General features: G+C 42.8%; 1 protein-coding gene across 3 annotated transcripts in view; it reads right to left on the bottom strand.

The window, feature by feature from the left end:
• Nucleotides 1-1,333: 1,333 nt before the first annotated feature.
• Runx1 (RUNX family transcription factor 1) overlaps nucleotides 1,334-20,316 on the bottom strand; it is a 220,564-nt gene continuing 201,581 nt past the window's right edge. For 2 of the 3 annotated variants that reach the window (XM_078044596.1, XM_078044595.1), the window contains 2 exons: nucleotides 7,748-7,913; nucleotides 1,334-2,023 (listed from right to left, as the gene is read on the bottom strand). In XM_078044596.1, coding sequence (XP_077900722.1) covers nucleotides 1,483-2,023; nucleotides 7,748-7,913 — 707 coding nt within the window. In that variant the 3' untranslated portion in view covers nucleotides 1,334-1,482. The remainder of the gene's footprint in view (nucleotides 2,024-7,747; nucleotides 7,914-20,316) is intronic. The other variant, XM_021725306.3, reaches the window with a different exon arrangement.

Below are 20,316 nucleotides of genomic sequence, written 5' to 3' on the forward strand. Positions count from 1 at the left end.
AGTGACATTGCATACATTTGAATTGTAGCCATGGGCAGCAGTGACATGAACTTTCATGTCATGCTGGTGCACAGATAGAAGTGCACACACCCCATAGGGCAGGGTCTCAGCCTGGTGGAAGCAGCACAAAACTTGGTGAGTGAGCAACCAGAGATGGGGGTCCTGCACAGGTGGTATAAGGCTCTCCCACATGATTCCACTGAGGCAGGCAGAGGGAAATTGACTTCTTCAGGCCTGGTTTTGGGCCCACCCTCTGAAAATTTAGCTGGAGACCTGTGGTCCTAATAGAACCCAGTCCTCTCTCTTCTGCTCCCATCTTTGGGGGATAGCCACAGTCCTATTCTGCTTCAATGAATGGGTGCTATATCAAAGAGAAATATTTTCTTGCTATCCCAGAATTGAGCAGTTAAAGAAATGATAAATTCAATCATTTATGTGTTTCCCAAGTAAATACTGCTCCTTCACACAGCTTAGTTTGGATGTGTTGTTACAAAACATGACTGAAATTCTCAGAAGGCCATGGAGTGAGTATACCCCTAGGCAGAAAAAAAAAAAAATCCTCTTCATAGGTGGAATCATTAGCACCTATGGGGCCAGATTTAACCTGTTTGAAGAGGCCAGATATGAGACCCTGTATTGAGCCTAGAAGAAAAATCCCATACTTCTGATCTTTGGAGTGACCCTCAGTGTCTAAAATCCTATTTGAAACATTGCTGCATTAGCTACCAACTTGTTTGATTAACATGAAAGGGAGTTTAATGTAAACAATATTTCTAAATAACCAAGCAATCACATTACCCATCCTTTTTTTCCAGCCTTCTTCAATGTAATACATTTAACTTTGGCTACTATAAAAAAAACGTAGTACTTGATATCTTTCTTTTTAATATAAGTACACTTAAATAGTTTTTAAAAAAGTATCAACACATAAGTCAATGTCTGAACATCAAGATACATAAATATCTAGGGATTCCTTTTGGGAATACAGTAGTTAAAAAATGACCCAAAGCTGTAGCTGTCTCTCAAAACAAAACAAAACAAAAATCTACCCAAAAGTCCAAAAGAAAAGTTAAATAAAACTTAACAGAAATGGGAATCATATTTCTTTCCATTGTCAAAGCAAGAAAGAAGCAAGCTCAAATTTATATATAAATGTTTGTAAAAAATAAAAACCACCCAAATGCAAATTTGCATTTTGCAATTTATAAGGTGCGGAAAAGAAAAATTAGAAATAAGAATTGAGAGGCCAAACAGGGTGAATTGCGTCCTCCCTGCCCCCCAGGAACCAAAATTCCACACTCTTTGGAATAAACAACTTGGTTAAAAAGTTAAGTCAAGGGTATAAAATCTTTCTTTTATTCACAGCATTGCTAAATCAGAAGCATTCACAGTTTCCCTCCGGGAACTTCCTGTTGGCCTCGCCACGTGCCCACGTGGCAGCGAGCAGACGCGTGGCTCGGAGGCTGCGCAGGCCCGTCACCCTCAGTAGGGCCGCCACACTGCCTCCTCCAGGCGCGCGGCCGGGGCCATGTTGGTGGGCGAGTTGCTGTGGCTGCCCTCAGCCTCCACCACGTCGCTCTGGTTCGGGAGGCTGGGGTTGAGCAGCGCGGAGCCCGTGGAGGCGTTGGTGCAGGGCGGCAGGATGCGCGGTGGCGAGCGCTCGCCGCCCACCATGGAGAACTGGTAGGAGCCGGCCGAGGTGCCGTAGTACAGGTGGTAGGACGGCGAGCTGGCCTGGAACGGGCCGCCTTGCGCCTGCGACGAGCCCGGGTAGGGCGGCGGCAGGTACGTGTGGTAGCGGGTGGCCGAGCCCATGGCCGACATGCCGATGCCGATGCCCGACGTGACAGGCGTCGGGGAGTAGGTGAAGGCGCCTGGGTAGTGCATGCGAGGGTCTGAGATGGAGGGAAGCGCGGGGAACTGGCGTGGGTCACCGAAAGCCGTCAAGTCGGGCGCCGCTGCAGGGGCGGAGGAGAAAATGTCGTGAGTGTGGGGTTGAGGCCACGCCCCTTCCGCCAGAACGCTCCTGCCCAGGAAGTGGGCGACCACCCAGAATGCCTTGTCCCAGGAAGTGAGGGGGCGGCCCAGAATGCTGCCGCCCAAAAAGGTGCGGTTTTGTCCGAAGGCTAATCACCCACGGAGGTGGGTATGGAAACTAATAGTGAGACAGACAGTAATATAGGCCTCTATGTAATATGGCCTATGTTATATGAATGATATTGTAAAACAAATATTTGTATTACATAGATGTGCTACAGTGTAACGTGTACCATACAGATAAAAGAGTGATGTGATCCTAAGTGGGCAAACTGCAGCCTGTCAGCCAAATGTGAAGGGGCCAAAGCTTAAGATTTTTTTTTTTTTTAAACATTCTGGGAGTTATGAATTCTTCTTCTTCTTTTTCTTTTTTAATGGTGGGGAATAAAAAGTCCAAAGAAGAATAGTATTTTCTGATGTGAAAATTATAAGGAATTAAAAATCCATTGTCTACTCATAAAGTAGAACATAGCCTCACTCTCTCATATATATTGCCTATGGCTGCTTTTGAGCTACCACTTTTGAGCAAAGTTGAGTGATTGTGACAGCAACTGTAGGCCCCATAAATCCTTAAATATTTATTTTCTGGTTCTTTACTAAAAAAAAAATCTACTCTCTCTATGTTAATCGATATTAATACCAATTAATATATTGATAATATGAATGTTAATGTGTCAACATTGATATAACAATGTACAATGACATAACACTATATATAATGTAACAGATACACTTGATATATTACTAGTAATTGAATATAACAGTATTGATATATACTGCTACATTATACATAATATTTAGGTTGAATCATAGAAAACTCTGCCATTTTTGAAAGCCTGTTCTGAAATTGCTAAAATTTCTCATTATCCAACATAATGTATGTCATAGTGATGACTAAAGTGAATGTTGGTAAATATCATTAGCACTTCTCTCTCCCAATGTTTGTCTTCAGACTGGTTCCACATTTGTAGAAACAATACAGCCTTGATTTCACTTGATATTCTCTAATATGTGCTCCAGTAGCTTGTTGAACCAAATCACTGAATGTAGAACCTTGATTTATCTATTCTATTTTTGCACATCTTGAAATTTTACGAGGAATGGCAAATCTTTGTTTATAAAATTCATTTCATAGATTGTGAATTTTCTGTCTCACAAATTCTTTGGCTGTGGTTGTTCACTGTATCCCTCTGCATTTTTCTAACCCATAGGTTGCCATTGGGAATTTCAAGAGGTTATGAGTACTAGGAAGAGTTTCCTATGTTCTGCAGATCAGAGTTTATCAGAAGTAGCACTATTAACTTTTTCAGTTAGATTATTTGTAGGGGTGGTTGGGGAGTGTCTTGTGCATTATAGGATGTTTGGCAGCATCTGTGGCCTTTTCCTGCTAGATGCCAGGAGTGCCCCCTCTCTCCAATTTGACAACCCATTGCAAAAGTTATCTGAGAGCTGGGGTAAGAGTCCCAGGCAACCCTGTCTGAGAACCTCTGCACATACAGGATGGCACCCTGGGGTAGTTTTTGTTCCTCAGAATTATTCATTAAATGAGCAGACCAGGACTATAGTCATTACATCAGCAAATCCAAAGACAGCAAGAAAAGAGCAGAAGCAAGAATTAAATGTTCATAATTTTAAGTTATCAAATCAACATATAAAATAACTCTAAGCTCAGATGGCATGCAGCCTGTGTCCTTTTGAGTTCAGGCTGATAGAGATCCTTGATGGAGCCAAAAGCTTGCTCTGAAAGGAAAGCTACCGGAGCGGATTAATCTGTTTTTGGAAGGCATAGGCTGTTGATCAACTTCCTCATATTTCAAGTCTATTATTCCAGCAGGGAGAGCTAGTGTTCTCTCTCTCCCTTTCTCTCTCCTCCCATTCTGACCCACCCACCCCCCAATAATCTTTTATTGCACTAACACATTTTTAAAAAATGAACTCCTGTGTACATTTAGGGTGAATGTGATGAGGGGATCTACTCCTCATCAGAGAGGTAATTAGAGTTTATAGAAACAGCCAAAGTCTACAGCAAATCCCTCCACTAATGAGGAAACCAGGAGTCTGACTTTCAAACAAACACTCCTGTTAATCTTTTCAAAGCGAGTCAGACATGTGGGCAGGGAAAACGTTGTAAACTGACAGTAGTTCTGGGGCTGCCCTTCCTTGGCCACTCTCTAGCTCATTCTCAAGCCAGGCCACACCTCATTCCACAGGGTTCATCCCTGCCTGCTTGCTGGGGCCATCTGTGAGCAAGCCCTGTGTCACTTGTTTTTGCTTATACAGAGAGCTGTGACACATTTGAGAGTTAACAGGAAGCTTGACTCCATTTTTCCAGTTAGATTTATATAGTCTAGGGAGAAGCCGAGGTAGGAGGAAAAGCATTAGGCAAATACAATCAATTTGTTGTCATCTGATGCAATGCTCTGGACACAAATAAATGACTCTGCCCATTATTCCTCTTGCTTCATCTGCCCTGAGACAAAAAGGTGAATCTACTGGAAAAATGAATGAAAGGTCACCCTGTTTCATAGCAGTGTCTGGATATGCTCTGCCAGTCTGTTCCAACTACTACATGGTAATGTGGTGATGGTACCAAGTTACTGGAATCCTGAGTGAGTCCCTGATTTGTCATGGCTCTAAGTACTGGAATGATGTTACAGTCTCAGCTGTTGGGGAAAAATAATTCTTTCACTGTGGGCAGAATATCTGAAAGATCCTGAAACACTGCCTGCGATGATTCTTCTATCTATACAGTAGCAATGTCATTCCCCAAAAGACCATCCATTTGGTCAAATTATCTTTTTTACACACATTTTGATAATAAAACAACTTAAGTCCTCTAGATATGCTCAAGTTCAAGTGTTCTGTTCAAATGCTTGTTTTCATTTTTGTGTCTGTTCTAACAGCCCTTATTACGACCCATCAGTCATGAACAAGTCACCTACTGGGTCATACCTTATCTGTCCTTTTGGCAGGCCTGGTGCCCCCTTATTCAGTAACATTATGGGCAGAGATGGGGACCCCTGATAGTCATAGGGAGCTTTTCAAGAAGAGGAAATCTGGAATTAGGAGGTTCAGGTATTTTAGTTGGAAATGTTTCCCCATCCATCGGGCTAAATATTTGCCATGACAGATCAAGTCTCTACTCTGCAGCTTGACACGGATGAAAGCAGCCCCACTCCAGGGCCCCTCCCACTGCCCCCAAAGGATTAAACAACCTGAGCAGATAATGGCTGCCTTAAAAGGATCTTTTGCATGACTCAGATTAATGCATGCTGTCTGTCGCCCAGGTTGGCAGCTAAACATTAATTTTTTTTAAAAAAAAGAAGAAAAGAAAAGTAAACCTCCAGATGACAACTCTTTTCAGACAAGGTGTGGAGTCTGTCTGCAAAGGATAGGGAGAGAGACAGACAATGTCCATGTCCCCAGTGCAGAAGGAAGCCCAGGTGGGGCTGGGGGCTGGGAGAGGGGCAACACACAAAGCTGTCAGGTGAGATTAAAAGGTAAAGCAGCCACAGAGCAGTGTCAAGTTCTCAAAAGCTGTCCGTCTGGGCAGCCACTTTCTTTTATGTGCCCCACCCCCTCCTGCCCCCAGGTTTATGACAACACTTTTTAGTTCTGTGCTCCAGGCTTGATTTCTCAGAGGGAGTTCTGCCAAGCTGAAGAGTGTCTCCCATGCTGTTCTCTGCCACTGGTGAAAGCTTGCCTGGAATTCTCCAGTCCTCCCTCCAGGACAGCAGAGCATCATTCCGGAATGCTGGAATGGGATGTGGTTTTTATCCATGTCTTACTCCCATGCCACAAAGCATCTGTCCTTATTCCTCGGGTAATGGAATCCATGTTATTTAGAAGCATAGGTATGATTATAGATTTGGGAATACACATAGTATATATTCTTTTTTAAAAAGCCACCCTTACTTCTGAACACTGGGCAGCTGGAGGAGCTGACCTCGAGGATTCTTGGACTATAGGTACAGATCTTGGGTGGTAACCAAGTCAAAAGATTCATACAATAAATTCTAAGGGACAGACCAGCAGCAAGGATATTTCTAAGGGAAGCAGTGATTGTTTCAGATGTAGACTATCATCAGTGGGCACAGCAGTTCTGCTGAGAAGAACCAGTAAAAGCTGACAGGGGCCTTTGGAATCAAGTTCTGTTCCCAAGAGATGGGTTTTTAGAAAAAAGCTGAACAGATGACATAATTCCTGTGATACTCAACTCCTTAGACCAGCAGTGAAAATATTGGCCTTAATGGCCCAAAAGAATGTGAAAACAATACCTAGGTTGGCTTTCCTGCTTTACTGTAGCATCAAGGAACATCTGAAGGCAGTGGTTCTCAGATGGGGGCAGTTTTGCTGCCCTGTGGACATTTGGCAATGTTTGGAGACATTTTTGAGTGTCACGCTTAGGGGAGGTTCCCTAACATTTCATTCTAGGTGCCACTGGCACCTAGAATCCAAGGGTGCTGCTAAATATTCTACAGCACATAGCACCCAGCACCCCTCCCCTGCCCCAACAAAGAATTATTTGGCCCAAATGTCAATAGTGCTGTTATTGAGTAGCTCTGAGGAGATATTTATATGAAGCACTAAGAAGCAGTTAAGGCATCTGGTGAGATCTCAAGTAATCACACTTGTTTGGAAAACAGAAGTTCACAACATTCAAAATGGCAGACGTGACTCCTTTGTCTGACCATGTAATCTGCTATAATCTGATCCCAAGAGCTAAACAGCAAAACCCATCACCCTCCCCTGGTTCCAACACACATGCAAGTGTGTTTGCAGGCCTCATAATGCTTAAGTTCTCTGAAATATTTCCACAGTTTGGTCCAGCTCCAATTTCAAAGCCCCAAATAGTAAGTTTCTTCTTTTGCTTTCAACAAAGGAATTTTTCTCTGTAACTCTGATTTCCCTGCCCACAAGCAAAGGTGAGTGCCAAGCCCAAAGGGCTTGTAGGTTAAATGAGTAATATTTAATGAGCTCATATTAACAACAATTATGCTAACCATGACACCTGAGCTTTTCACTGTGCCCCTCTAACCATGGTCTGATCAGCTCTTACTCGAGAATACCTCATTTGGGGTACATTTGCTTCCTATCCTGCATGTGCCCCATTGTGTCATTCGTGGGACCTATGAAAACTCACCAACACCAGATAGACCAATTCCATCAGCCTGCAATCCAATTGGAATAATGAGTTCTGAAAAATGGCCACTTTAGCTTTTCAGGTGAACCCTTTAGCTACCATTCTTTCCCGACAAACATGAGCAACCCCCAGTGCCCAAGGAATCAAATTCTCCAAGCCACTTCTGTCTCCATATTCATAGTCTCTGCCTTTCAGTGTCAAGAAAAATCACTGCATGCTTGTCAGGTATGGTGGCACCCATCTGTAATCCTAGCAGCTCCGGAGGCTGAGGCAAGAGGATGGCAAGTTCAAAGCCAGCCTCAGCAACTTAGCAAGTTCCAACATAACTTAGTGAGAACCTTGTCTCAATCAATCAATTGAGGATGTGGTTCAATCCCTGGTACAAAAAAAAAAAAAAAAAAAAAAAAGAATCTGTGCATAGGCAAGGGATTTAGAGCAGAGATAGGCAACTCTGTCATTATGTCATGTTTTAGTCAATTAATAATGGTCTGCCAAGCCCCTTTATGCCACCTCCTCTAGCCTCCCACACCTTCCACCGCAGCTGTGCTGTAAATATTTTCAGAAGACTTACTTGAGAGTCGACTGGAAAGTTCTGCAGAGAGGCTTGTCATGCCACTGGCACGTCCAGGTGATATAGGCGTTGCTGGGTGTACAGAAGGAGAGGCAATCGACCCCAGGTATTGGTAGGACTGATCGTAGGACCATGGTGGGGACGGCTGGATCTGCCTTGTATCTGTAGGGAATCAGGGAGGCAGATTAGAGTTGTGTGGGGTGGGATTTAAAAATAAAATTACTTTATAAGAAACGAGCAACCTTTGTTTAAATATATTATAATTCACTCAGCCTGTTCACCAGTGTTCAGTATGCCTACTTGACTCCAAGAATCTGCCCATTATATGCTTTTTCCCTTAGAAGATGCTGAGGTACAGATACTGAAATATATTTGATTTTTGTCAGACAACTATTCCTTCCAAAGGTTTTATTTAATCACACTAATAATGACAAGGGAGTAGATTATGCTTTTGAGTGTTCTGTTCAAACTGTTGGAGTACTGGACCTACAGTACCTGCTGACTTCAGGTATGGGCCACTCGGTGGCCCTTTCAAGCTTCACCAATAATTAGTTACCATTATTGGAAATATTTTATATATAAACTCAGGTGATCACCTATCTATTGGTGTTCAGTAAGCAAAAGGGATGTGGAGTTTGGCAATTTTTTGCACCTTTGACAAAAATATTCCATGGGCTTGTGTTTTCCATGTAGGTGGATATTCTTCCAAGAACGACAGAGAAGATCTGGCTAAGGAACTGGCAGTGGCTCTAATGACCTGTTCACAAACCCAGCAGTGGTATTGGCTCTGTCAGCCCAGGCAGCCTACTGCTTTTCCAGACTTGAAGTTTGCAACATTTGAAGGGCAGATTTTTTTAGTAAGTATTTTATAGATTGCCATTATAATAAGAGACTTGAGACAGAGAAGGGACAATAGTCTGACTTCAAAGGATTTAGACAAAATGGATTTTGTCAGTTTCAATGTGGCACACAGAAGACTCTTAGTTTTCCAAAGCATTACATTGTTTGCAGAAGAAAAGGTGAGGGGGTGGGGCCCCTGTGCTTAGGCAAAATATGCAAGGAAATTTAAGTCAGATGCTGTCCCTACTACAGGACAGTTTTACATTTCTTTAGGGTTAAACATTTATTTTCTCTTTGTGTCCCATCTTTATTGTGGACAAAGATAACAGAAACTACATGACTCCCAAAGGTCTCTCCATAGTTAAAGCCTCATGACCTTGGGAGTTGCAATCCAGGAAGATCAGGCTTCTTTAGGAAAACACCAGGTTTAAGTTTTGTGAACCCTGTGTTATAACGAAATGAGTTATTCCTGCTCATTATGAAATATGTGGGTCTGCTCCTCCAGAGACTGCATTTCTAGCAAAGTTTATCTCTTTTGAAGTTTATCTCTTTTTATGTTTATCTCTTTGAAGTTGCCACAGTGGACAACAGAATCAGACATTTGGAAACCCAAGTCTTCCTCCCCACTCTTTCCCTGATAGCCTTCCTCCCTCCCTTGTACTGATCCATTTCTCTCTTTTTTCTCCCCTCAAAAACATCTTAAGTTTTAAGTTTCAAAAACCTGGTAGTTCCTGGGCAATTATTTTTTAACTTTGAATCTTTCAAATCTGATAGTAAAGAGAGGTCTTCATTTTCCCCCCAAACTTTAGAGAACTTGAAGAGATGGAAGGAGTAAGAGAGCTGGTCCATATTAAACTCAGTGGAAAATAAATGTTGAACTACAGTTGAAGCTCCTATTAATCTCATAGCTGGTGGTTTCTGTAGTTGAAGGCAAACAGATATAGTAGACTATTCAGTATTTTCATGTTACTTGATGTATTTTGCTCCAAGTGGGAAAAAAATCACATACTCAGATGTTTTCTATAAGATGCATTATGTTGTAGATACACACATTTACTAAGTGAATATATAGTATTCAAATATTCTAATCACTTAAAAAGCAAACAAAAGAGGTTTTATAATTGTCATAAAGCCCTCTGGGGTGTGAATTGTGGTATCGTAATTCACGCCTTGTTGTGTAGACAGCCTAGTACCCCTAAACCCATGTCTAAAACCACACTAAGCATAAAGCATTATGCCATGATTCATGCTCTGTCATGTTTTACTGTAGTGAAAAAGTTGTGCTAGGCTTTTCTAAACTCATAATTAAACCATGCAAACGTTGCATAATATTTCACAGCCTTTTAAAAATATGCTTTGGTAAAATGATCTTTATGATTAAAGTCCAAGTTCTGTGATTTCTTTTTTTAAACACAGGGTTACAGATTCAATATAATCTTACTTTACACCATAACTTGGCTTTCCAGGTTTCAGAGTAGGGGACAACACACAAAACCTGAAGCCACCCTCCCATTGGCTTCCATTCCTGTGATCACTGTGAACTGTGTGCTTGGGTTCATTGCCAGTGGTGGGCCAGAAGGTGGTGATGGTGAGCCTTTCCTTGCAGTTTTGGATGTTTTCTTCTACAAGTGTTGTTAATGAAAAAGAACAAAATGGGTGTGACAATAAGGAGCTTCCTGCATTTAATTTACCAAAGTTACCATCTTTGCTCCGATGGGGCCCACATGAACAGGCAAGCATAGAAATGGCGGTGTCGTGGGCTGCCTGGAGCACTGGACTGACGGGCAGAAGGGGGCTTTGGGCCTGTCTGTGTGGTGAGCAATTAGGTGATCCTGGATTACTCATTTATGCTTTCTTATTCTTATCTCCCAAAGGATGTGATCTCTAAATCCCTTCTGATAGTAACAGATCAGGATTCTCATTCAAATAGGCCCTACCCAGTATTTCTAGGCTTAACTTGTATGCAACTTGGGCTTGTTTTGTTAAGCAAAGCCAGGAAGAATCAGGTGGGGAATATGGGTTAAGGAATGATCCTTGTAATCATAACTATATATATTTGGAGAAGAGAAAATAGGGAGGGATAAGATGGAAGTTATCTAGAAAAGGCCATATGTTGAGGAAGAGAGGCACCAACAGTCATTCTCCAAAGCACAGGGCTACTTGTTCTTGAAGGGTTTCCTCCAAAAAGTCAATTCATCAAAAACCACACAAGTTCATTAAACATATACTATGTGGCAGGCATATGCTAATTTAGCTGACAATAGTGGTAAAACTAATATAGTTCTTGCCCCACCACAACTTATGTCAGTGAAGATCTGAGGACTCTGTGGTGTTTGGAAACTTTTCTGTTGCATTAGTCATCATATTGAGAGTTGCTTCATCCATCCATCCATCCATAGGTTTGGAAAGTTTTTCACTTGCTCATTCATTCATATTTCCACAAACATTTTTGCTTTACTAGGGCCACTGTGTTGGAGACTCACTAATGAATGGATTGTAGTCCTTGCCTCTAGGATTTACGATCATTGGGAGAATCTAAGGGCTGTATCAAGGCTAACTGCTCTAAGTTAATTGTCTAATTTGGACTTGCAAACAGCTATTCCCAAGGTAGAGGGTAAGAAGTCCAATGGTATTTGTTAGGTGCTTATGTTCTGCTTGTGAGTGGAACAGTCAAGGGAAAGTACAGAACTTGACTCTCAGATTCAGTCTGAATTCTGCCTTCACCATAAACCGTATGACTTTAAGCAAGTCATATTTTTTTTCTGCTCCATAGTTTTCTGACTTCAAATATTGACAGTGAGGAATAAGTAAGATAAGCCATACATAAATCAAGTACCACAGTTTCTGACCATAGTTAATGCTCAGTAAGTCTGAGTAATTATTATGATTATATTACTGGAAAGAAAAAGAAGCCTATACCAAGAGACATCTGATGTTTATTGATAAGGCAACACACACTTGCTGCAGGATGAGGCTCAGGTGACATTGCTTTATTCTGTGCTAAGGAGCTGGGCTCAGGAGATGAAATGGTGAAGGAATAAGGAAACTAGAAATTTGGCATGAGAGTGGAGATGACAAGAATTCAGTACTTTAAACTCATGTTTCCATTTTTTAAAATGTACTGGATTTGATTTGAAAATTTTAAGTTGAAGCCTTTCTGCACTGAGGTGTTTCAAGAACAGATGATGTTTTGATGCAGATTACATTTTATAATGGGACTGCTTTTATTTATTTTTTATACAGTGATATTAAAATGTCTCGATTCAATAATGACCCTATCAAATAATTAATGTCAAAATGTCCTGCTTCTCCAGTTTGAGCTCCAAATGTGAAGAGTCAGGATTGTCCTTCTTGTCTGTACAACAGAAAAAAGCTGAACAAACTGAATACCCATGACTTCTCTAGGATCTACTAGGGAAGTGGAGTTGCAGGGCAGGCTGTACCTCAAATCTTGAGAGGTAGGAAAATATAGAGAATCTCAGTGAGGGCTGCTTACCAAGAGCAGAAGCTGCTGGACATGTAAACTGATGGGGACAATTGTGATAAAATTGCTGGAAGCTGAAAATAGGGGAAGAAACTCCTAGAAGCTGTAGTCTTATCTGGGAAAGGCATTTTTTTGTTTTTTGTTTTCCACTCATGAACTCTGCTATGTTCTCGTGGAATAAGTATAATAGTGGGCTACAGCTTAAGGAGCTTCAAGGCAGAGACTATTTAAGGAGGAGGTTGTAGGGAAGCCCAATGATGATAAGGGGGACAAAAGCAAGGACAGTGGAGAGATTTGAATCCTTTGGCAGCTCTAGCAGCAGTAAACATTAAAAACAGCCCAATTCCTGCCTAAACAAACATCAGAACTCACTCTAAAGGCCTCTTTGCTGAAGTTCCTACTGCCTGATAATTCATGTTCAACTTTCATCAAAAAAATGTCAAGAGAAAACACACAAAAAGTGTGAGAACCAGATTCAGATATGACACAAATTTTAGAATTTCCAGACAGGAAAATCAGCTGTAATTAATAAGATGTTAAGGCTCTAATGGAAAAAGAAGATAACATATAAGAACAGATGGGCAGGAGTTGGAAATTCTAAGAAAGACTCAAAAAGAAATGTTGGAAATGAAAAACACTAACAGAAACGAGGTACGCCTTTTAGGGCTCATCAGTATCAGGGCTTGATTGAGGAAAGAATCAGTCAACTTGAAGATGTGTGATAGAAACTTCCCAAAGGAGAAAAATGGAAGGGAAAATCCAGAACATGGAAGAACTGTGGAATAATGTTAAAAGGCATGACATGTACACCTGGAATGCCAGAAGGAGAAGAAAGAGAAAACACAGTAGGAGAAATATTTTAAGTATTAATGGCTAAGAAATTTCCAAAATTAACGAAAGATCCAGGAAGCTCAGAAAACTCCAAGTCAAACACCAAACCTACAACAATGCAAAAAGCAGAGAAAAGAGAATCTTTAAAGAAGCCGGGGCAGGGCAGGGGAATGATACTCGCCTAGGGAGGAACAAGGGTAAGAAGTGCACAGATTTCCCCCCAGAAACCATGCAAAGAGAGAGCCGAGTAAAATAACATGGTGAAAGATAAAGGCCACCAACCTAGAGTGCTGTGCCCAGCAAAATCATCTTTCAAATGTGAAAAAAATAAAGACACACAAAAATTGAAGTCATTCATTGCTTCGAGACACAAGAAATGTTAAAAGAAATACCAAAAACTAGGCCAAAAAACTTAGATCTGCATGAAGAAAGGAAGAGCATCAGAGAAGGAATAAATTAAGGTGAAATAAAATCTTATTTTTCTTATGGTTATTTAGTTGAAAGATGACCCTGTTTAAAGTGACAACAGTTACACTACATTGGCAGTTGGAGCATGAGGATAAGTGAATGAAAGTAATGACAGACACGAAAGATGTGATAGAGTATGATTCGATGGTGGGCTTAGATTAATCATTCATGTGTTTTTCAAACTCTAGGGCAGCCACTAAGGACGTTTTTTTAACAAAGGATATTTCATGATCACAGAGGACATAAAATAGAATCATATAAATGTTTTTAAAACCAGAGAAGATAGGACAAGAGAGGGAAAGAAGAACCAGGTACAACAAATTTAAAAGTTATAAATATGACAGGTATTAATCCAATTATGACAGTAATTAGTTTAAGTACGAATAGTCTAAACACACCAGTTTAAAGACAGATTTCAGACTGGGTTAAAAGTAGAACCAACTATTCGTTGCCTCTAAGGGACTCACTTTAAATGTGGACTTGGGTAGGTTAAAAATAAAGGGAAACATAAAGATACACCATGCTAACACTAATCAAAAGAAATCCAGCGCAGCTATGTTAGTCATACACAAAACTGGCTGAAGGAGAAAAAGGGATGTTTTCAGTGATAAAGAGAATTACATGATGATAATGGGGTGACCTCTCTAAGAAGAAATATTCCTTAACATGTGGGCCAAGAAACCTGAGGCAAAAACTGGTAGGACTAGAGGAGAACTACAAATTGGAGTCAGCACCCCTTTGAGTCTTTGATACGTCAAGCGGACAGAAAATGAGGACACAGTTGACCTGAAGAGCACTACCAACCAACTTGATCATTATGGACTGCTCAACAAACAGCAGCAGAATATAATTTTAAGCTCACATGTAAAATTAACCAAGACAGAGGCCCCCAAACACACTTTAAACTTAAAAGTACTGCAGTCTTACAAGGTATTTTCTTAGGCCACATGAATTTAAACTAAAAACAAACAAACAAAAAACCAGCTGGAAAATCCCCCCAATTTTGGAGATTAAACAACATACTTCTACATTACACAAAGCCAAATAAGAAGTCTTAGGAGAAATTAAAAAGTGTTTTGAACTAAAAAAAATAAACATTATAGTTTGTGGAATACAGCAGAAGCAATGCTTGGAGGGAAATTTGTAGCACTGAATGTACATATTAAAAATGAAAGCTCTAGAATCAGTAATCAAAGCTTCCACTTAAAAAAACTAAAGAAAAAAAAAGAGCAATATAAACCTAAAGCAAATAGAAGGAAAGTATTAAGAGAAAAATCAGTGAAAACAAATGTTTATTCTTTAAAAAGTTTAAAATGTCATGCCTTGTTCTGATGTTCTCCTCTGACCACAGAAGAGGACAGATAAGAGACATCTATCTATTAGTCTGACCACCTACTTCCAGGGTCTTTTGGATACCCACCCTCCAAGCTTGAGTTTCCAGTAGAACCTGGTGAGCTGTGACACCTTCCCTCTGCCCGGTGGGGGGGGGGTGGGTCGATGGGGCTCTGTTGCTCAGGTGATGAAGTTAAAGAGCCCTTTTCGTGGCTGTCTGGAAGTATCTCTAAGAGGCCAGCTCTTTCAGTCACCTCTCAGAGCCATTTATAAATAAATAGTAGTTTTGTATGCGATGGGGCTTGATCATCTATTTCTTAAAAACCAGAACTGCTTAGTGGACACATAAGCCCTTGTGGCCACCCTGGTTTTTTTCCCTAGAGGATTTTTCCCCCTCTTGCAGTTTGGAAGAAGGCAGGGAAGTTCCCAGGGTGCCCTCCAAGTGCACCTCAGTCATGGGTAGCTGGTGTAATGCCCTCTTGGATGCCTCAGAACACACAACAGGATGTGACTCAGGACTCAGAGATGTGAGTCAGTTTCCAGGGTGATGTGTCAGGGCGAGCCCCAGTGGAGGCTTGCATCTCCTCATCTGGGACCCTTGGGAAGAAAAATCTGGGCTCCCCTACAAGCAAAAGTTTCCCCCAGAGGCTTTGCAGCTACCAGAGAGTTGTGAGAGCTTTCAGGCCCAGGGGCTGGGTAATTCTCTGCCATGAAAGGGGCTTTTTCCTGAAAGGTCTACTGTCTTTGCAGCATTTCCTCTGGCTTCTGTGCAAGGAGTAAAACTGCAGCTTAGCCCAAGAACTAACAGTAGTATCATCTCCGAGTTCCCCCAGGTAGCAGACACTGGATTAGCACCTTGTCACTGTATCAGTGCAGACCTGTGATAACATGAGTCAGTTCCCATCAGCTCTGGATCCTGGAAAAAAGGGAGGTTGTGAAAGAGCTCTGGGGTTTGCCAACCGTTTGTCTCTAGCTGGCTGCAGACATCTTGGTTAGTCATGTGTAGCTCAGATGCATTCATTGTTCCAGCGATTACTTTGAAGGGAAGCATCCAGACCAAGCCGGGACAGAGACCTGCCCGGGTATGCAGTGTTTCAAAGGCCTTCAGGGTTTGGAGGGATCCCTCTTCTCTGCCAAGCAGTGGGCCTGGGAGGTGGCAGGCTGCCTGGGAGAAAGAGGAAGGGAACTGTGTGGCTGTGTGGGCACCATGCACTACTTCCGGGACCTACATTCCTCACTGGGCCTGGAGAGGCTTCATGGCTTTGTGGTCAGGGCCCTGTGAATCTGGAACGTTTGTTCCTAACATCAGGGCCACTCCCAACTCTGGTGGCTCACCCCGGAGTCCTTTTCCTCTCAAACCTCTGTTTCCTCATCTTTAAAAATGGGGGTAACCAGACTCACCTGCCTCACAGGTGTGAGAGTTAATTAATGTTTGTGGTGCAGCTTTGAGATCCACAGATGAAAGGCTCTCTATAAATGCAAAGTGCTATTCCTCATTAGAGTTGCCAGACAGTTCCCAGGGGAAACAGTTCAACCCTCACCACGAGGCCGCTCCCTCAGCCAGATCAGTCTGAGACGTGTCTGGAAAAGGGCTCTGTATTTAGGCAGAGTCCTCTCTGAGGAAGGGTTCAGGGATAAGTCACTGGCTTCAGGAAGAGACGGGTGTTTTTATAACTCGTCTCATTCTCTTTTGGCATTGTTTCCCTGAGGCAGAGGGAGAATGACCTTCGGTGCACTCGGTGGAGGGACCATGGCTCTGAGTACATGGAAGGCAGCTTCTGGTCTCCTCTGTGTCCTCACCTGCAGACAGATTATTTCCCTGTACTTTGTTAACTAAGCATCCCTTGCAGACACCTCATCCTTAAGGATTTTCTGTACCCACTTTCTGTTCCTGGGCCCTCCAAGTATACTTTCTAGACCTGAAGGAACCCTACAGGATACATTTCTGTGACACCGGAATAATATGTGGTGTATCTGAATTTTTCTATGAGGACCCTATACTTTCTTCTACTCTTCCATTTCTTCCAACACAAATTCCGAAATATGGAGGGTAAAAATGGCTTTTCCCTCCTCCATAGGTCCTTCTTAAGAACTTTTGCCTTCTTTTTTCCTTCTTTGAAATGGATGAGCCAGAAATACTGTGTGAAGGGCTGGGAAGTCCCGGCAGCCTCTGGCCCTCGGAATAGATTGAGGACCCCTGTTCACAGAAGACAAGTTACTGATGCCTAAAGTGGATGCGACAAGCAAGAGAGGCATGACATCTCCCAGGACTGCCTGTGACTAAAGAAACATGCTGTTCTGAAGGGACATTGCACATATGAGGGTGGCACATACCGTAGAGAGGTGAAGGCTTTGCTCGGGTGGTCTAGGATGGGAGATGTCAGAACCAACCTTCAGTTCAGGATGGTGTGGAAGGCCGCATATTCTGGCCAGTCCTTGCTGTGTTCTGATGAGGAGATTCCTGGCGTCCCCAGAGGGGCACCTGCTAAATAGATCTCTCCTAAATAGATGGAGAAAGTGCTGTCCCTTGGGCAGACCATATTAAGCAATGCAACCAAGAATTTGTCCCGGATTTTGTAATGCTTCGGGTTTGCAGCAGACATGAAAAGAAGAGTTGTTGTCTTTGAAACTGCAGAGGCTGTGATACACTAAGCCCCCCACCCCATGAATTGTCAATGTTGGAGAACATGATGCTCTTGAGCCCAGCTCACAGTGAGATCTGGGTCCCTGCAGGTATCTGTCATGCCATTTGGCAGCTTGGCTTCTGCTGAGGGTCACCCCTCCATCTCTGCAGGCCCAGGTATCTGTGCTGAGTGCTGCCTCTGAGCCAAGAGCACCTTTGGTGGGGGAGACAGAGGGACACCCTGACCACCAACTCAGCCATGGTGACCTCTGTGTGCCTCCCCTAGCAGCACTTTAACTTTGGTGCTTTTGTGATTTTGACAAATGTCAGGGGTTTTTGAAAAATTCTAGAGTCACATGAAGGCCATAAAACTTTCCTAAAGACTCTGTCATCTTCTGCTCCTGTGACCCAGGTCTTAATGCATCCATATTGGATTTTATACCAGAGACTCTGGTTTTAAGCAGCAAACTCTGAAGCATGACATCGTAATAAAATCAGAAGAAAAACCCATTTCATGGCGAAAGGGAAGAGAATGCTGGACAATATCAGCAAGAGAGAGGGCGAGGGAACAAGCTACTCCAGCTGTGCTTTGGTTTATGTGGACCCCAGACACTTCCAGGATTTGGGAACCTCATCTCTGAGCTTTCCCTCCATGAGCCAAAGAACTTGAGCAAGGATACAGCAAACTGCTTTGCAGGCTGAGAGATCAGAGTGGAGACCCAGCTTGACCTCTCACTGTGTGCTGAGGCAAGTGGCTTATTCTTTGTGGACTCGGTTTCCCCACCTATAAAGAAGGGTGGCTGCATCAGCCCTATCGAGAAGGTGATGCAGTCACCTTCATCAAAAGCCTCATCATTGTCAGTGCAGTTCCTTGTCCCTGGGAGGCAGGACACAGTCCTTTCTCCCTTGGCTAACAATGTCTGAAGAGCACGGCTCAGCCCACTGTCCAGCAGAGACTCCGTATCCATGCCAGACGATTCTCCATGTGACAGAGGGGAGACAGGCTTTGTCCCCTGGTGTCACCAGGAATGAGGCTTTCTTAGCCAGCCAGAGTTCCAAGGGACAAAGCATGATTGCCCAGCTGATGAGTCTGCTGCGCCTGCAGGGTAGCGCCTACACTGCTAGAACTTAATGGAAGCCCTTCCTCTTGTGGAGCAAAAGCGGCCACTTTTTAGAAGGTGACCACATCACAGACACATGGCAGGGTCGCACAGTCTCTGCCAGGAGAGGAATCTGAGAGCTGAGTCGTCAGTCAAGGATTCATTGTTCTTTGTCTTTTGAGGTGTGACTCATGTCCAGTGGCAACCAATCTTTCTTTAAGAGCTTCCATTCCACACTCCCAACTCAGAATTCTGACAAAGGAAAATATTCTGACAAAGGAAAATCGAGTAACCCCCACTCAAGCTGAAGCGCCTAGTCCCTTTGATAAATGCTTGTGGGTGAAACCAACTCATCATCTGCTTCCATGTTCGTTTCCTGTTCTGTGCATGCGATACAACTGTGTGACTACTGTTCTTGTCACTCTTGTCTCCTCCTTGTTTTACTCTTGCACACATCAGACCCGAGCTTCTAGAATTATTTTCTTGCTGTAAAAGCCAGGAGGCCAGAACCTTGGGGAGTTGCCCCGTGGGGGTGTCTAGCTCTGTATTCTGCACATTCTGTAGCTCCGCCAGGCCCCTGCACACAAGTCTCTCCCCCTTTTAGAGAAGTCTCAGAAATGACCCATCTAGTGTCTGCCTGAAGAGAGGAGAGAGCACTGTGTGACTGCTGGCCATGCCTTTGCCCCCAATCTTTAGAAAACCTGGGGGAAACACTTTGGATGTTTGGAGAAAAGATTCTGTTTGTCTCTTTTAAATGACACTGCCATTCCAGTTGTCCTTTTTATCTCTCCCTCTTCTGTACTAGAAATAATGACAAACCCAGGAAGTACATTCTCTTCATGTAAGAAGGGGCCTGGTCCCCAACTGGAGACTATGCCATTCATATATCTGCTATCTGCTCTGTTGGTGACCTCAGAGAGAGAGCAGGATATGCAACCCTGAGCTCAGCATCCACCTTTATTCCTAAGACATGATGCCCTGTGGCCCCACCAATTCCGGCTTATTTCCTTTCTATAGACAAATCTTTGAAGGAATAGTGTCTGTTACGTTTCTTAAACACAAGGCTTCTCCATAGGCAAAAGCCCCCTAAGAAAGAGCTCCTCTACGCGTCTCTTTATTTTTCTAAAAATTGCTAATCACTCAGATATTTGCCATCAAGAACAGAGTGAGGAAAAGGGGCCAAACTATTCTCTCATCTGGTTGCTCATTTCTGTGCAGGTTTTGAATTCTTGAGAATAATCGGACTGCTTAGGCTCTCAAGCTCAGGGGAATCACCGTCAAATCCTTCTGCAGTACTAAGCAACTCCCTCTTCGAAGTTCTGCCACTGCGATCCTGTCCCTTATCTTCATTGTGCTCTACACCAGGGGCATTTGTTCACTCAAGTTTGCAGCCATTTTGCACACCCCAAAGCACTGACCTTGATGTGAACTAATTGGGATTGCAATAGATTAACAACACTGGTTCCAAGGTGGAGTTTGCAGCATAAAGGAGACCTTTGAAGATAAGAGCCATTCGTGCTTTCATAAGCTCATCCCTGGTGCTCTGAACAAAGGACATAAACTAATAAAGTCAGATTCATCTGGGGGCAATCTACACTCGCAGAGGAATATCACCCCATACTGATTCAGAAAGGCAAACAGAAATCTGCCGGAATTCTTTTAAACTCCAACACAGATCTCAATTTAAAAAATGACATACACACACAGGAAAACTTCTGGTAATAAGCAGACCTCTGATGATCTAAAGATCCACAGCTTCATTTATTGACTTAGAGAAAGTAAATGGCATTTCAAATACAACCTTCATACTTTAATAGATGAGGTCACCCTGAGAAAGATGATACCGCCCGGCAGTGGGAAACTTCTCTCTAGAGAGCTGCTTTGATT

The sequence above is a fragment of the Ictidomys tridecemlineatus genome, chromosome 3 (assembly GCF_052094955.1).
Source record: "Ictidomys tridecemlineatus isolate mIctTri1 chromosome 3, mIctTri1.hap1, whole genome shotgun sequence".
Taxonomy (NCBI): domain Eukaryota; kingdom Metazoa; phylum Chordata; class Mammalia; order Rodentia; family Sciuridae; genus Ictidomys; species Ictidomys tridecemlineatus.